Source organism: Taeniopygia guttata, chromosome 2 (genome assembly GCF_048771995.1).
Source record: "Taeniopygia guttata chromosome 2, bTaeGut7.mat, whole genome shotgun sequence".
Taxonomy (NCBI): Eukaryota; Metazoa; Chordata; class Aves; order Passeriformes; family Estrildidae; genus Taeniopygia; species Taeniopygia guttata.
Genome location: NC_133026.1, coordinates 136,940,574 through 136,959,118, shown reverse-complemented (window position 1 = coordinate 136,959,118; position 18,545 = coordinate 136,940,574). Strand labels below are relative to the sequence as shown.

Here is an 18,545-nt window from a genome sequence, read left to right as displayed (position 1 = left end):
CAAGCGATAACAGTCCCGATAACGCGCCGGCCGCCCCGCGCTCCCAGGCCGCCGCCTCGCTGCCGGCGGGGCCGCCGCGCCGTGCCCCGGCCCGCGCCCCCCGGCCCGCCGCGCCCCCGCCCCCGCGCCGCACCGCACCGCCCGCCGGCGGGCCCGTCGCCCCCTCCCCGCCGAGCGGGGCCGAGGGGGGAGGCAGCGGCGCCGCGGCCCCCCGCCCCCCCCACTCCCCGGCCACCGCCACATAATCCGCGTCCAACTCCGCCGGCAGCAGGAGACGGTTCATGGCTCGCGCCGCGGCTCCACCATCTTCCAGGCTGCCGGGGCTGTTGCTGCCGGTTAATCAACAGGTAAGCGCGGGGGGGCGCGGGCGGGGGCGGCGGGAGGGCGCCGCGGCCGGCGGGCCGGGCGGGGGCGGCGCGGCGGCGGCGGGCGCGGGGGGGGCGCGCGCGGGGCGGGGGCGCGGCGCCCGCGGCAGCGTGGCGTGTGCCCGGGGGGGCAGCGGGGGTGCACCCCCTCCCCCAAAATACCCCCCCCAAAAATAAAAATAAAAACAATAACAACAACAACAACAACAAAAGCGGCGGGTGGGTGGGCATAATCCCAGCAACGGGGGCTGCTCGGATTTCACAGGCTTCTCTCGGTGCATCCCCCCCACCCCCTGCGCCCCCCATTCCCCCCGCCGGAGGGTCAAAGCCATGTGTGATGGCTGGAAATTGGCGACTTCAAAACGGCGGTAGCCCCGCTGGAGTCGGGAGGGTCAAGTTCAGCGGCGGCGGCGGGCAGGGGGAGCAGCCCCCCGGCGCGGAGGCGGGGAGGGGAGCGGCGGCGGCCGCGGGCTGGTGCGGCTCTGCTCTGCTCTGCTCTGCCCTCCCCTCCGCGCCGCTCCGCGCCTTATCTCCGCGGCCGCCGGTTCCCCGGCACCGGGGCGCTCGGGGGGAGGGGAAGGGAGACGCGGGGGGTGGAAGTAGAAGACGAGCACAGAGGGTTCGCATCCGATGGGCTGCAGTCGCACAGTCCTGCCGCTCCTGCCGCTGCTGGAAGTTTTAATGGGGATCATGACAAGCGGGGCACAGAGACACCATCATGAAGAGTAGTAAGTTTGGGAAAAACTTTTTTCTTTTTTTTTTTTTACGTTTTTTTTCTCCTTTTAATTTTTTCCCTTCCTATTTTCCCTGTCCTTTCCCTGGGACACACCAGGAGAGGCCGAGTGCGGAGCGGTGCTGCTCCGGGAGGAGGGCTTGGGATCCCTCCCGGTCACACCGGGGTAACAGGCGACATAGTGGTGGTGGTGATTTTTTTTTTGTTTAGGTCTTTTTTTTTTTTTTTTTTTTTTTTTTTTTTTTTAATCAGAGGCAGAGAGACGTAAAACTTTTCCCTCTTAAAGGCGAAGCCCCACTGCCAGCACTGCGTCCCCGCGCCTGGCTCTCCCTGCCTGCCACAACTTCGTGGAGCGTCTCACCTCCCCGCCCCCAGGCCCGGGGGCTGCGGCGGGGGCTGCCCCCGCTGGAGCCACCCGCGTGTGGCTTTCCGAAGGGAGGAATGAATGGAGGCGAGGCCGGCGCTGGAGGGGCTGCGCTGCGGTGGGCGCTCCGCGGCCGGTGCCGGGTGGGCGATCGTGGGTCCGGGGCCACGCAGGGTCTGGCCCGGCGACTGCGGCCGCTGCGCTCTGCCCTGGGACAAGAGAGGCTCCCCGAGGGGGCTTGACATTTCGGGGGCTTTGTTTATCTGCCTCCCTGCTGCAAATCACGGCGCTCAGACACCCCGGCACTCCTACGCGGGTTCTAGTGGGGCCCGCTAGTCTCCTTTATCTTTTTTTTTCTACGACCGGTTGTGTTTTCTATCTGCAAATGGCAAACTACTCCAGTGCACTGACTGAGCTAGGGTAACTAAGCGATAAGCTGGAGAGACGTCTCCTCTCCATCACTTCTTCTCCGCCAGTGCGAGCCCCTTGCCTGGCAGAGCAGGAGCTGGGTTACCCCAGTACCCTTGGGGAACCAAGGCGACAAGTCCCTTCCGAGGGGGAAAGATTGCCTAGTAAAGAAAATATAAGCTGCTCTGCAGACTATGCTGCCTTCACTGCTCTTATACTACGCAGCCCATTTTAAATGTTGCGGGAAGAGACAATAATTTAATGCGTCTCAGGTTATATTTGAGCCCAGTAAAGTCTCCCAAGAAACCACCAAACTTTTTTGTCATTCGGGCTGCCTTCAACTACGCACAACTGAATCCTATGGATGTTGGTGGCATCATGTTACTTTCCTGTTGGTTTTAGTAAAAGTTGAACATTTAGAGAAGACTGCCAGAGTTTAAAATGCAAGGGGCAGCAAAGGAAAGTAGTGGTAAGAGCCAGTTCCTGACGTGGACAAAATGAGAATAAAAGTTACAGTAGTCTTCTGAACTGCAGTCTGTGTTTGCCTCAGTTCACAACCTGTGTGTTAGGTTAGACGGCTCTCTCAGATATTCCACCAGAGTGACATTTAAAAAAAAACCTCCAAAAGAGTGAAGGTTGTTTTTTTTTTTTTTTTTTTTTTTAAGTACTCTGGGTCTATGAGTAAACACACGGTTTGTGTGAGAACATCAGCTATTTCCTGTAACTTGTGATGCTGACAAGACTGTCTGGAAATGATATCAACACTTTGAAAGATTTTTTCTTTCTATTTTAACCACTGAATGAAAGTCTGTTAATAATATGGTCAAACCAAACAAGTGGAACCTTTCTCTGTAGAGGGGAAAAAAAAAGTATTTTTCTTTTTTCCCCTTGAATAATGTATACCTGGCTGAGGTTGCTACAAAGAATCAGTGATTCTGAAGTTCTGTAGTGCATCAGTGTCTGTATGCAAGTTTATCCTCAGCCTGTGACAACAGAAGCCTGTTTCACCTTTTTAAAATCAAGGGAGATTAGACATGAGAAAACAGTCAGTTCCTAATCCACCCTGTTCTGTCTGATTATCGCTTTTTTTTTTTGGTTGCATATAATAACTTTCTCTGTTTTAAACTTTGCATATACATAGTCACAACAAAGTAAGTAAAGGGCAAAGTTGCATCAGCTTTTAAGTTTACATGTATTGCCTGTGATCCTCTAAAACAGACTCCAAATAACACTGAGCAGTCTTTGCCTGTGAGAGTATGGCTTTTTTTTTTTTTTAATTTCATAGCACTGTTAATAAAGGAAAAGAATGTAAATGACAACTTCACAGATCTGAGACTTCTTTATGCATCAAACGCGATGCAGTCAGGTTATCCTTTCATGTTTTTAATGCATTTTTAGTATAATTTATATGGTAGCTTTATGGGTTGACTTACATTTTTATCAGTGAGAGTAAATTCAGTAACATTTGATGAAGCCCTAGCAGGATTATTTTCTATAATGTCTTCTCTAGCTTTTGTAGTAAACTTTCATGATGCACACTAATATCATGCCTGCTCTGGCTGAGTGTAAAGAATGCTTTTATCGACATATCGTGATACTGCATTTATAACAGCAAAGTACTAATTCTTGTCTGTGGACTGGAGTGTCTGTGACATGCAATTGTTTCTTGTCAAATCTGTGTATTCCAATCATATTATATTTTAATGCTAGTTGACACATTGGGTTTTGTATTTTCAAAGCATTGTGCAAACAATGACTAATTACTTTCTGTTCATGCGAATTACCTCTTTTAGCACTTTATCAGGCAGTTGCTTTGAAATAAAACTATTTTACATTACAGTGTGAAAGAGTTAAAAAATTAGCAAAGACATTTAGGAAAAAACCCAAAATGTAATTACAACCAGGCAACTTTTGGTACGTATTTAAATTTTTCTTTTTATGTGGAACTTTCCTTCTAAGGCTGGGGGGGCTGTATGTGTATGAATATTTATGTTTCTTACAAACTCTTGACAGTAATTTAATGTAATAATCTTAATAGAAACATTCTCAGATCTTAACTGAAGCCACACTGGCAGTATCGCTTTAATAAAGGTTTGTGGGTAACACCAAATAGAACATTGTGAGAAAGTTTATGGTTAAGTATTTTTGAACATGATAGGCTGGGAATCTGACAACCCTTTTTGTTAGGAGAAAGTATAGTGGAAATAAATTACATTTTTAATACAGTTGCAAGTAGAACAAACTGCCACCTGGTAGTAAAAGTATTAGCCTTGAACAGAAATATAATCTGATTAAGATATTCTAACTGGTGTGTAAAATGAAGCCATTCATTCAGTAAACTGACAACTTTCCAGTTGGTGTTTGCCCTTACTTAATTTAGTTTCCTCAACACAACTAGTGAGGTAGTCTGGGTCTGTTTTTGGAAGTCCTGGGCAACTGTAAACTTGGATATATTTGTCCCAAATATTATACCTCATGAATTAAAAAACAATTGGTTAAAAAGGATAGCAGGCAGGTATGAGAAAAAAAAAAGTGTTTCTTTTTTGTTTCTGAAACTTTCTCAAGTTCTTACCTAGTAAGAAAACAATGCTATTTTCAAATACTGGTGATTAATACTATAACCAGCGTAGTCTGCACCCATTTATTGTATAAATACCATTGCCTGTTGACCTTTGGATACATTAATTACAGCATATCTGGTCTAGGTTCTATTATTTTTGTCTGTCCAGAAGATAAATAAAGGTGCCCTTTCCAGTCCTTCTGGAGAAGAACTTTTTTCCTTCGTATTGTCATGAATTATGGAGTTCTTTTTCCTGCCCTGTGCCAATGAAGTTCTCTTTTGACTTTAAAAGATAAGCCTGCATCCAAAGAGAGAATATTTGATAATTTTAAAACTATTTGCACTTCAGTGTTTATGGTACATACAAACTTTCTGGGCTTTGCTTTTTTTGGATTGTGTGTTGCTAATTAAAAGAAAAGCACAAAGAGTTATATTAGATGATGTGAAGGATTAAAGTACAATTACACCATTAAATAGTAAATGTTTACAAGGGCAAGACATGCAATTACATTTTTCAGATTATACTTATTATTCACTCCTTGATGTTATTTTGCACCTAATCAATAAGGGGCCTTCCAGAATGCAGCTCCTTCGCCAGTTGTATATGTGCCCAGAACACAAGAAATGCTGCTGGGGCAGAGGAGCACAGGGAGGCGAGGAAAGTGCTGGCATATTACTTTGACTTCTTGTCATGCAGACCAAGGCTCAAATGAAACACAGAGCAATGGGAGGATAGCTCCCCTAGTCTCGACTTAAATCCCCAGTGGACATTTTGTCACACACCAAAAGCGTTGCACAACTGAGCACCATTCCACTTGACGTGTCGTCCGGAGTCAGAGGAGCCTCTGATTTGGCATCACAGGGTTTAGAAGACTATGATTTAGGTGAACTGGCACAGCTATGTGTAAGAAATTTACAGCCATTATGTTTTATTCATATTCTGTGCTATCAGATTCTTATTTTCTAGTACCTTTAAAGTGGTTCTTTAAAATTTTATAGTAACACCACCAGTGAAAAATACATTTAAATTTAAAAGAACTTGCCATTTGTTCTATCAGTGATTTTTAAGATGGTCTTGCTGCATTTACTAAGTAGTCTTATTCCTGCTGGGGATCTCTGTATGTGGATTTAGTAAAGCTATCGAAAGAAAAAGCTTCATAAAATTGCGTCGCTGCCACAGGTGGCGCTTCCGTAGGACGTTTCTGCAGAACCCACTTGGTTCCATCCCATAAAGTTCGGTGGAACTTTTCCGTCTCGTAAGGGATGTGTGTGAGTACAGCAGCTACAATAAGACTTTCTGCCTTGAAAATAGAATTATTTTGAATTGCAAAGTTTAGTACTAATAGTAATTTTTATTTTCTTAGCTGTAGTTGATGCATGTCTAATTTCTCATAAGTCTGCTTTCTTTCCAGGCTCAGATCATCTTTTCTCTTTTCCTTTACATTTATTTTAAAATATTTAATTTTTGAAATGTTACTAGCCCTTTAAAAACCAGTAATAAATGCTTTACAAGTGGCTAGACACCTTCCCTGGTGGTTTAATTTATACAAGCAGAAAACTTTCTCTCCTTCTTTCTCTCTCTCTTTCTTGTTTTCTTTAAACCAACTGACGTAATGCCAAACTTTGCTTTAAAAGAACAGACAGAAGTAATTGGTAGCTTTTAACTTTTAATAATGTTCTGGATTGGTTTTAGTGGCCAAACTGCATTTTTTTAAAATATCAAGTAAAAACGGGCTTGTGGCCTGAGGAAGAAAGGCCCTGTTGATGCAGTTATTTTTATTCTTGTTTTTCAATCTGTTATTAAAAATCTTTCCTGCTGAGCTCTGCTGGATTTCTCCAATTGCTCTTTGTGATGGCTGGTGCATTTCAGGTTACGGTAACTTAAACTGTGTTCTGATTTTTACTTTTTTCCCCCCTTTGAGATGCTTTGTATGCTTTGTCCTTTTTTTTTGTTGTTTTGTTTGGTTTGGTTTCAATTTTATTGCCCCCATCATTCCTTTTGCCTTGTCCAGCACCTGACTCCTTCTTTCAGAGAAACAATTAATTTTGATTCAGAGAGAAATAATATGTTAAATGTATTTTTGATGGCTGCTCAATGAATGTTATTTTCCTAGTATGAGTGTGTTTTACACCTGTTAGTGACGCTGCTTAAGAAGATACTAACTAGCCATTGCAGAACACATAAGAGATCTTATCTTTCAGAGTGCCCACTTTCTGTTTGTTCTCCACCCTGTGTCTTAAAGCTTAACGAGATTTTAAAATATGTTTAGTAATAGTTTCTAGTGATTGGTATCTATTTGTATTAACTTGATATTAGAAACAAGAAAACGCAACAAAAGGATTTTTAAAAATAACCGTAAAATCCAGTCAACACATTTTTTCAGCATTTCTTTATTTTGTTTAGGGTTTTCTGTCTGTTTTCCTTAATTTCTTTTCTACATCTGTTGGGGTTTTGAGCACAAGCAAACTTTCTACAGTAAAAGATGAAGTTGGGCAATAGACTTCCTTGACGAAGTTGACGTCAGGACGACTTCATAAGTTGGCAAGTAGGAAAATCGTTCAAAGACTGAGTTGGCTTGTGCCAGTTTTCCCTTCCTTTAGGGGAGACACTCCACCCAGTAGGAGGTTACCCCACCCAATGTGGAGAGCTATAATTCAGTGGCAACACTTTAAATGTCAATCCTCCCTAGGGTTTAAACCCCAGACTTGTCTTGCCTCAATCTTTATATTTAATCTAACATTCAATCTGTTGAAGTAACATCTCATCTTCATAAGCACTTTTGGGGCCTGATCCTGCAATCCTCATTCTTGAAAAATACTCACTGTCATCAGGCGGACTTTTGGATTCAGTAAAAGCTGCAGGATTGGCCTCTGCAGAGTTGTGTGTGTCTGTGTCTGTCTGTAAGTAAGATTGTGTCTGCCTGATGAATACTGTCTAATCCACGTTGTTTAAGATGAAATTGTAATATACTTAAAAATCTGAAGAAATACTGGAGTAGTAATGCTGTAAAAGAGATTTTCCTCAATAACTGAAGTGTACATATTTTTAATTTATCAATTTCCCATGTTGAAATATGATTTTAAAAGGGTCCAACTCTGAAGAATTTAAGGCATTTTTACCATTTTATTCTGTATTTCTCTATATCGTGCCACGGACATATTTTTGAATGCTGCTTGTTGCAATTTTTTCATCTCTGATGGAAAATGAAAATAATGGCCTGTAGCTCAGTACCCACAGGAGGCATTGGGATACTTGGACAGTACTGAGAGCGCTCAAGGAAAAATTAGTTTTTGGTGTATTTTCAAAGTCAACGTGTAATTTTTATAGGCACGTTTTTCTTCTTCGTGGTGTCTATTCTCAAGCATCCTTTTTACATCCCCCATTACACTTAGCAAGGCTGACAATGCAAGAGGGAATGTATAATTTGATACTGTAAAAATGTTACAGGAAAATAGCTGGTTTGTTCATCTTTCTGTATTTTAGTTAACAAATAAATCTGTGAAAAAATGCCTGTAAAAGATGATGCTAAAAATCATCAATGTTAATGTTTCTCAGCAAGATTTACTTAAACAGTGCACTTCAGTTTTGCCTCAAACCATTTCAAGCCACCTCTGATCCAAGAATGTACCAGTTCTTGGTTCCTGGAAGATTAAGCATGACAGTTTCTATTATATAATGAACAGCAGTATTGTTTGAACAAAGGTAACATATTTTGATTTGTATACCTTTTTTTGGCAGCTGGCACTAGAGTGGATCTAAAATGAGTGGTGATCTAACAGTGTAAATATCTGAATGCTCTTGAAACACACAGTATAGATGTAGTGTGTTTAAATCATCGAATCTATCTACCTATATTATATAGAATGTGTATATACAAAGCCGTAAATGGTGTGTTCTGCTATCTGTAGCCTTCAAATGTGTATCCTTTGGGGTATTCCTGACCTACTTTGCAAAGTCTGCAGTCTGAAGTACATACTGAAACTTAAAAAATTAAACATATAGGTTGGTGGGTCACAAAAAAAAAAAAAAAGGCACAAGGGAATATTTGCTAGTAGTTAATTAAAAAGAGGGGCAAAAAAAGGCATGTTCTGCCTAGCCAAATACCTTGCAGACTGCTTTTGTATATCTCAGTGACATTACAGGGACTAATTAAAAAAACAAAATCTCAACTTACCTAAAAATGTTTGAATTAGATACTGAAGTTAAATGTTGCCTAAAATTCCTATATTCAGGTGTAGTTCAATGAAAGTTAAATGAGTTAGGATAAAGTAATTTTCTTTGAGGGTGAAGGGTTTCAGTGTTTCCAACATACGAGTCTTCTTGACTTTCTCACATGCCACTCTTCAGGCAGAAGCTGTGAGATGTGGAACATAAAAACTTATTATGCAGGTGAAACTTTGCTTCATGAGTTCAGTTAATGAAAGAAAGATAACTCCACTTTCCTAATCTGAACGTAGTTTGCTTTTTTATTTAGAGTTCTCAGTGTTAGGTGTATGAAATACACTCAGCAGACGTTGGCCAGCTGCAGTTACAGAGTACAAACCAAAAATGCAATACACATTGATCATTGCTGAACCTTTTCCTCCTGCAGGAATAGATACAGACACACATGCACACACACAATTAATAAACTAAACCTTGCCCCAAATACCTGAGGGAAAAGCTTGTGAAAATAGATTAGCCTTACCATGTGCCTTGCAGGTAAACAGTATCTGCCTCTGCTGGAGCAGTGGGAGAGGAGAGCTGCTGAACAGAGGCTGCCTGCCCATGCCGCCCGGGCACCCAGCTCTGCAGGCTGAAATCTGGGGGCCCTCAGTAAAATTCCCACCTCTCATTTCAGCTGTTACAGTGGTAGGAAGGAGGAAATATTAACTCATGTCTCCCATCTACTGTGTGTACTGTTTTCTTTCTGTGGCCTGCTACAGACATCTGAAATTTATGCCATCCAATTAGTCTCCTTTTACATTCCTCAGATCTGGAGTTTTCTTTAGAACTAAAGTCCTATTTGCATGTTACGTCTATCATGAAAAAAAAATAATGTAATGGATTAAATTAATCCTGTAATAGTTGTTTGAGCATACTGTAGGAATGTAAATAATTTTGTGGCATTGAGCTCATATTTCCAGTCTTATGGGGGGTAAGATCAGAAGTTATCAACAGCATATATCTGAGTCATTCAGCTACAATAAATCTTCTAACAAATACCCAACCTTTGCACACCCAGAGATATTCTCCAAGACTGTTGAAACTCTGCACACACCTGTATCTTATGTGTAAGTCCTTATGCATGACTAGTAGATGTATCTTCAACTGCAATCAGATAGTATGTTGTGCTACAGCAGTTGCAATCAAAGTAGTCCATGGATAAAAAGTTTGATTGCCACTTGATTGCTGCTGGCGGTGTGGCCCTCAAGGTTGCCTTTTCCCTGTAGAAAGTCCCAAAGGATCATTAGTTAAAAAGTTGTGTGGAGTATGGCACTGACTCCAGCTCTGCCAGAACTCAGAATCCAAAGCGTGAAGTGCCTCATCAATATCAGGTCAGAAGTGATCGTGCATAATTCTTTTCTATCTAGGTGTCATTCTGTCATATGTAAGGTATGCTCTGCCTCTGTTACTCTGTTTCTCCCTCATGCAGATCGCTCTCTTCGGCTGCCCTGCACACATACATCCATTCTAAAAATACATGGACATGGAAGTCCATCTGTGTTGCATAATTTTTTTACAAAAACACCAGTGTTTGTATTGTTCTTTCTCTGAGCCCTTAATGAGTTTAAAGAATTTAATGTGACTTAATGAGGGATCTTATTCTGTTTCTGACACAGACACTAATGAGGGAAAAGTAGAACAAATTGAAAACCAACTTTTACTTGCTAGTTTCATGATGTCATCAGATGCAGGATATTACAACTCCTGGAAAAATTTACAAATCTAGGCAAGAATCCATTTTGCATCACTGCCTTTCAGTTGTTTGTGACATGAGGTTCGCTAGCAGAAAAACAAAAGTTAGCATAACTTGATTTTTTTTTTAATGTTTAGGTTGGTTTTTTTTTTTGGTTTTTTTTTTTTTTTTGGCAAATGATTTTGGAAAAGTGAATCTAACCTGCTTTGTTTGTCAACCTGGCAGAAACTTAGATACTACCAAAGATTGATTAATCCCTCTGATTATGGCTCTGATCTGCCCCTGTACTTGGAAGGGACAAAACTTCTCGTAGCTTCATCTAGAGTAAGATCCAGTCCTCATTGGGCAACCTCTAATACTGTTGCAGTTTACAGAGAGAGAACTGATTTTTGGGGCTTCATGTTACACTTACCAGAGTTTGGTACTTTATAGCAGTTCGCTGGACTAAGGACACAGTAACAATATTTTGTTAGGTGCCGCCTTGCTTTTATGTTGCCCAACTCAGGATGGTCAAAGGAGTATTTCACTGCATGAAGCTGCCCTTAAACAGGACCACAGTTGGTCTGTCACCTTTAAAGTGATTATTGTGGTTGGAAAACAGTTCATTTCCCAAAGGGGAATGAAAAGTAAAAGTAGGTTTAAGAAGTGCACCTGCTTATAAGCCCTGCTGCCTCTCACTGGCTTCACGAGCGTGCTTTTATCTTGTGCTCACCAACCTATCTGTGAAGGGCTTGTGGAGATGGCAGTGAAGGACAGCAGTGTAGAAAAAGGGACTGAAGGTCTGGTGTGACAGGTACATTTCTATGGAAGCAGGTTCTAATGCCCTCACAAGGGTGCATGCCATGCCATCAGAATGTGCCATCAGAGCAAGGGAAGCAGGGACTTTGCTAATCCACAAAATGTGCTTTTGGGATAACCAAACTGCAGACAATTTCAGCATAGTATATAAAATGCTTTTTTATAGCATCTTATTTTTTTTCCCCAGTTGGTAATTTAACAATATCAAATAAATTGCCTAATGTGTGATTTCTTAGGTTGATGTTAACCCTTGGCTCTTCTCTGAGGAATTTTATGGCTTTGCATTTTATTTTTTTTGACAATTAGTTGTTTGCTTTATATTTTTAACTGCAACAAAAGATATTTTAAAAAATTAATAATAATTTGAATTGGAAATATGGGCATTTTTGACTAACTTTCTTGAGCATTTTCATACAAACAGAAGAAAGTAACTTGTTTGGTTGGTTTTTACGTATGTATATATGTGTTTGTGGTTTGTTCTTTTTCTTTTTTAATAAAAGTATTCATAATTTGGTAGTTCAACAAACATGAGTATATTCTTAAAATATTTCTCACAAATAGCAAGTCTGGGTTGATAGCTTGTAGGCAGACAGAGTCTAGAGCCACAAAACTATCTTCTGGAGTTTTAAAACACTGGAAAGTAAGATTTATTGGACCTTAAATATCCCACTGGTGCAGATTTATTTGGTGTTCATGGAAGTCTCAGCTTAACTTTCCTTGGAGATTTGTTGTGGTACTGCATTATCTAAGAAACATTTAAAATCGTTTGTCTAGGGTTTTTTTCCTTCAGTCCTGCCTCAGTTTTTATTTGTGCATGTGAAAATCTTTACTAAGAAAGATGACCCGGCAGCTCTCCTGAACTTTACGCTGCAAAACATTTTACCTGAATAGAACAAAATTAAGCATCTGAAAAGCTGACATTTAAAAAGATTTTTGTATCCATAGTGGTGCATGACAGTGACTAGTTGTCAGTGGGAAGGAGCTTAAAAAATAGGTACAGGAGAAAGAAACAGCAGCTCTGGAATTTATTTTAATTGGGTGAATGAGACTCATGGTTAGGCAGGTTTTGCCTTCTTCGGTCTTCAGAATTTATTGCCAAAAAGACATATGCCTGAATAGACAGAGAACTAAGATATTGTAAAATCCACTATGACATGAAGTGCTCTTACTGCACATAAATACAATTTATTTATTTTTTTCTCTCCAGCAAGCTATGACTTTTTTTGTCAGAAGGAATTTCGGATTAGTCCCTACCAGAATAATGCTGCCATAAACCCTTCACTCCTCACTTGTATCTGTGCAGTGCGATGGTCTGTGGTAGTTTTCACAGAGCTGCTGTGCTGCTTTCAGTCTGGAATGGGACTGCATTGACTTTACTTTTGCAAAAAAAGTCCATTTTCTTAGAAAATACACTACATGAAAGAAGAAAGGGCAAGGAGAATTGAGAGAGTGCTCTGATATACGAGCTGAGATTATGGATGTTGTAATGCTGTTTTTTCGTAGGACTGTAGAAAAATCACATTGGGACCAAAGTTCCTGTGGATTACCATGCGATATTTATTACCATTTTCCTGTGTTTTCCCTGGTTAGGATCTAATCCTTCAATGTCTGGAGCTGTATGGAGTTAAGAATTTGTCCATTCAGAGAGGAAAACCTTGCCAGTTATGGGATTTCACTGTTTCACTACCTGTATTTATTTATTTTGCCCTCTAAAATTTCTGAGGGCAAGGGGTTTGAGAGTGGAAGACAGAGATGGAGGATAGGTAAACTGAAGGAGTAGCAGGGACACGTATCTGCTCAGTAAATAGTGTTTACTGATTACTGTTTACTGTCAAGCAGATTACTGCAGTTATACTTCTATGAAGCAACCCGCATGCAGCCAGTGCAAAGGAATGGAGCGAAGTCGTGTGCAATTCTGAGGTAACTAAAAGACATGCTTGTGACATACTTCTAGCAAAAACCATTTTTGGTTGCCCAGTACCCTTCTCTAACACTATAATTTCGCGAGTGACACATTTGATTATGAGCAGCCATCAAAACGCTCACAGGCATCTTGTTTGGAAGAAGAATGTGCTTGAATTAAACATTTGCAGATCAGAGAAATATGTTGATTTGTTCTTTTAATTTGTCACCTTCCTGGTCTTTTTCAATTTGTTTGATAGTTATTCAATTTTGGAGTTTATTTAAAAGAGATGATAAAGTTTACACTTTTGCATTCCTTACTTGTGCAGAGCTTGCATTTGCTTCCTTGGGAGAGTTGGTCCGAGGAAGAGCTGCTGCCTGCTTTTGCCTTGATATGGATAGGATGTGATTAGTATAGGGGTCCCCTCAACCTTAAAGTTCCCTTATTGCAATGAGCTCGTCGCCTCCTTGGGGAAGAGATTTTCAATCTGATTTTCAAGCTCTCCTGTCAGGTATTAAGGAACAGTACGAACTGTCTTACTAGAGCTGGCGGTAAGGAAAAGGAAGGGAATCTGGACACATCTTACCTCTTTGTTAGGGGAAATAAGGTATAGGAAGCCTCTGCTGAGCTTGCCTGGTAATTTTTTGGTTATCACCTTCTCATGATGGAATATGCATGTAGAAAAAACACAGAAGTTACTGTTTATTTTATAGATGCTTTATCGTCAAGCATAGAGACATGACAGTTTCATGGTTAAGTGCCTAAAGTTGTTTTTGGCTTTGCAGTTGTTGAATTAATCACTACAAAGCTAACTAATTGTGTACCTTTTAAAGCTTCCCTCCCTACTCTTTTAATGAAAGGGAGATATTTTGCTCTTTCTGACTTTGGAGTTGGGCTACTACTAGCAGCCAGCTCTTCAGCTTTTACTGAGTTACCTCAGGAGTCATTCTAGTATATGGTGAATTTACTTACTGATCCAGTTATTTATAGCCCTCAGTGCCCATGTTATAGAATGAGCAAAATGTTTTTTAAAAAGTATTTTAAAAATACTTTTTACAGTTGTATAGAAAATGCTGGTTCTTTAATTTTGAGTTTACAGATGTACTACCGCTACTGTTTTGATTTGTGAGAGACATTATCTTGGTGTCTTACTGAGATGTTTTGTTGCCAAAATGTGGAGTTTAAATGGATTTAAGGTTTAATTTTTTCACCTCCTTAAATGTTAGACATGGACAAAAAAAATCAGACAATGTTCTCGTATTTGTAGCGTGTCAGGGTTGATGGACCTGCAGCTAGTTAAACTCCTCAGTTTTAAAGAAAGATGAAAAAGTTGCTGCAATGATTGGCTTAATTTCTGTCAACAATTTTATTAAGACAAAGACAGAATCAAAGGCTGAATGGGCAAAGTTGGGATTTTTGCCACTTGGTTATTTTTTTCTGAGGCTGTGTAAACTTTTTTCTTTTTAATAAAAAAAATTAATGTAGAATTCAGTGTTTCCCACAGGAGAACCTTCACAGATTTAGCATAAAGAAAGTGCATTTTAATTCAAAGACATTGCTACATTTCTTAAGGCTTTGAAAGCAGTAATCCAACAGGTATATAAAGCTCTAATGATAAATATGATGATATTTTATATCTACTCTTGTTAAAATACATGGTTTATTTTAGTTTATGTTTAGAATAATACTATTTATTTAAGATACCAAATTTATTCTTAATTTTAAAGACAAGTCTTGGCTCCTCATTTTTTTTTTATGTCAGCTGGCTCCTTTAACCTCAAACAAAGGTTTCACTTCAAGAACTTTTAATAATTTAAAAAGAATCGCTGATTGCAGTTGGAAATTTTGTGTATATAACTAAACTAACAAGTCTGTTTATTGTATAGGAGAGGCTCTAGTGATATTTTTTATCTTAGGGTCCACATTATTGGAAGGCAGAAGTAATGACGGTGAATCATGCACACTGTATATTAATGTAGTCCACTTTCAGCACTGTATAAATAGGATTGTAAATACACACCTGCAGAGTGTCTGCAGTTACACGGTCATCACACAGAGTCTCTCTGTGCTCTCCTAATACATATCCAGTATATATCTCTGCGTGTATCACATCTTGCTAACCCAGGCAGCATACTACAGCTGCTGTTCCTCTTGAGGTGTCTATAAAATGAACACTCACAAAACCAAAGTTCTGGGATGGCTTTAAAGAGAACACATGGGCGTACTGTTACTCAGCCTTTTCATACCTGCCCAATCCTTTTCCCTGCATAGGGCTAGCTACACAAGATGAGCTGGGTGTCAGTCTGAAATGTAGGCTGATTCTCTGAATAGGGCAGAAGATAAGACGTGACATCAATAACTGGGAGCTTTCTTGTCTTCCCAAAGAGGGGTGTAGTGAAGAACTAGTCAGAAAAAAACATTATTTCTATAAAAAGTCTGAATATGTGACAACTACACTAGCATCAGGTTCTTTAATTTTCATTAAATTAAAGAACCTGATATAGCAGGGCCCTCATCCTAAATTTTTCCTTTATTTCATCAAACAGCCCTGGCAATGCCATCATCTCCCCTGTGGTGTTTGCATACACCTATTCAGGGTAGCCTGAGACCTAAATAAGAGTTGCTGGTTGCCTGCGGTAGCTGAGGCTCCTTCCCTCCGCTGCACCTTGGAGCCTCTTCAAGCCCGTGGCAGAAATCCTGGGCTGCTCCCGGGGCCCAATTCTTCCATGGGGCTAGAGAGGCTGCTGGTGCAGGGGAGACCACGGTGTCCCCTGGCCACCTTGGCAGGGGTGACTCTTCACCCTGAGCTGTGCCTGCCCCTCTGTGGTGGCCCTGCAGTGTCCTTTGAACAAGTCCGGCTGGCTCCCATCCCGGGGACGCTCCTTTGGGTTTCCAGTGGCAGCTACTGGGAGCAGCTGGGAGCTGGCTGCTCAGGCGCCTGCTGAATGTGCCAAGTGGGGGCGAGTGCTGGATTTGGGGCCCCCATCCCCTCTGCAGCAGGGCATGCAGGTGGACCCCACGGTTTAGGATGCATCCATGGTGTCCCTGGGGAGGGAGAGTAGCCTCTGTCTAGCACCCAGAATGCTGGAGGGCAGGAGGGAGAGAGGGATCTCCTTTTTAAAAGGAGTTGTTTTTTTTCTCACCCCTGTTCTTTATTCATAAACCTAACGCAGTTCCACAATTCCCAGACATGTAAAGCTGCAGGGCTTTTTTTGTTTTGTTTAAATCTTTCTGAACCAGCCAAATTTTTGAGGTTGGCACGAGGTGCAGCCAGTATCATGGCCTTCCAGGGCTTGCTTGGTCTAGAAGTCTGCAGATGTTTTCTGCTGGATCTGACTCTTAATGAACAAAAAAGATTTTGGCGTCCTTATTTATTTATTTTCAAGGGGAAAATGTGGTTTAAAATGTTGATAATTATGTTTTACATGAGCTACTCAGACTTTATGTGACTGTATGGGAAAATGAATGCTCATCAATTAAAAAAAAATTCTTTATTCATAAAGCATTCATATTTAAAGTGATCCGTCTTTTTTTTTCCCCTCCTCTCCTTAATGAAAACAGGGTTTGAGGAGTATTACAAATAATTATGTTTTTTAATTACATAGAGTTCTGCATCAGAATTCTTGAAGATGGCCCACTGTGATCCTCTGGTGAAAATACTAGGGCTTTTCAACAGCTTTATAATTATCTGTTCTCACTGCTCCTCTCTTTGCAGTATACACATAGTAACTGAAAAAAGAAGAAAAAAAAATACTCCAAGAGGGATCCACCTACACATGGGCATAGGTCAGGCACATATGTCTCATTCAGAATGATTATTTTTCTTTTGCAGCCGTCAGGTAGTCCTTCCCACCATCAAAATCCAGCTTGTGTGCTCTTTCAGAGGGAATACTTATCGCAAAGCTGCAGCGCATTTTAATCAAGGTTCCCAGAGCAGTTTACAGGCATTAATTGCCTCTTAAGGACAGGATGAAGTATTATACCCATTGTACTGATGGGTGAGCCAGGGCACAGGGAACCTAAATAACTGCAGTGTTAGTGAGCCAGTGGCAAAGCTGTGATCAGGGCTTTGGTGCCTTCACTCCTGGTGCTGCTAAGATACCTCCCCTTTAACCAACCAGTCTTCCTTTCTTAAATCAAAAAAAGTCAGACTTTGACATCTTTTATTATATACTATATGGGAAATGCTGTACTTGCTCTGAAGCTGATGTAAACCTATGTGAATTTGCTCTTGTTTTATGTATTTGCAAAGTGTGAAGGCCCTTGTGGCAGGACTTCCCTTGAATTCTGAACCTTATGCTTTTCTGCCGTCTTCTGTGTCTCCAGTAAGCCACTGGATCATCCCCAAAATAGCTCCTGTGGCATCTGTTACTGATGTATCACTACACTGTGAGTGACAGAAAGAATTCCACTTTTCAGCAGTTTACTTGCTAAGTGATTCCCCAGCATGATACATGCTCTGTCTTGTATTTAATTATCTTTTAATTATCAAAGCAGTAATGGAGTTGTGCATAAGAAGTGTATGGATCAATAAAAACAACTAAAAATTATGAAGGAGCTGAAAGGCAGAGTCCAGCCATTCTTCAGATGTTAATTTCCATTTTTCTGAAAAGTTTTTGTCTTTTACTTGAGAACAACATCAGAAAAAATGATTTAAGTTTTTATTGGTTATTCCTAGCTTCTGATGATCATGCATACATTTTCAGTGCTTTGTGAGAGTTGGTGTGAGTGCTAATGAAAGTTTGTATTGGAGTAGTCCCTAAGAATATGATCATTGTTGCAAATTTATTAACACCATGAAAGATTTTCTGTCCTAAAAAGTCTGCCAGAAAATGTCATAATCTTGAGTGGGCAGAACCACGTGGTAGGTTTGACTGAGCCCCTTTGACAGCTATTATCATTTATTTAACTGCATCTTTAGAAGCTGGGAAGCTCACCTTTGGTTTCAGAGGCATGTTGAAGCTCTTGCACTGCATACATGGTGAGGGCAATAGAATACCAGAGTGCTCGCTTGCCTTTAACTACTAAATAATGTGGTTGCACATGACACAACAAGAACAGAGGTATAATCCTGCCCTGTGAAGCAGGTCACGTGTTTCAGGTTCTCTCTGTAATGTATGCAAAGTAGCTGCTTAAATCATTATGAGTGTGTAAATCACCATCTTCATAAACAATACCATCAAGGTACAGTCAGGCAACATGTCTCTTATGGGTTGACTGGAGCTGGAATTTCTTTCAGATGTTGAGGAGGTACGTCAGTGCATGTGAAGCAGATCTATTGCTGCAGTGTGGTCTCTGCAATGTTTTGGATTTCTAAGATGAATATTGTTTAGGCTGCCTTCTTCGCATTGAAATTCACTGAAAGAAGGAGGACATGAATGAGGCAAATGAGCAGCTTGTATGATTCAAGGCTTCTGTGAAAAATTTGATCCTTCTTTTTCCTCTGACTTTTTAAGTCATGCAACTGATACCCATTTATTTCTCTGCATAAGTTTAGTAAGTATTTGAAGCTCC

General features: G+C 40.9%; 1 protein-coding gene across 7 annotated transcripts in view; it reads left to right on the top strand.

Annotated features, from left to right (window-relative positions):
* Nucleotides 1–207: 207 nt before the first annotated feature.
* The window catches only part of TRPS1 (transcriptional repressor GATA binding 1), a 213,236-nt gene continuing 194,898 nt past the window's right edge, over nt 208–18,545 (top strand). For 2 of the 7 annotated variants that reach the window (XM_072924949.1, XM_030266589.4), the window contains exon 1: nt 954–1,093. Coding sequence is in view for 1 of the 7 variants with exons in the window: in XM_072924948.1 (XP_072781049.1) it covers nt 1,084–1,093 (10 nt within the window). In the remaining 6 variants the exon portion in view is untranslated. Of the gene's footprint in view, nt 348–952; nt 1,094–10,685; nt 18,528–18,545 lie in introns of those variants that run through there. The other 5 variants (XM_041714045.2, XM_030266587.4, XM_072924948.1 and 2 more) reach the window with 5 other exon arrangements.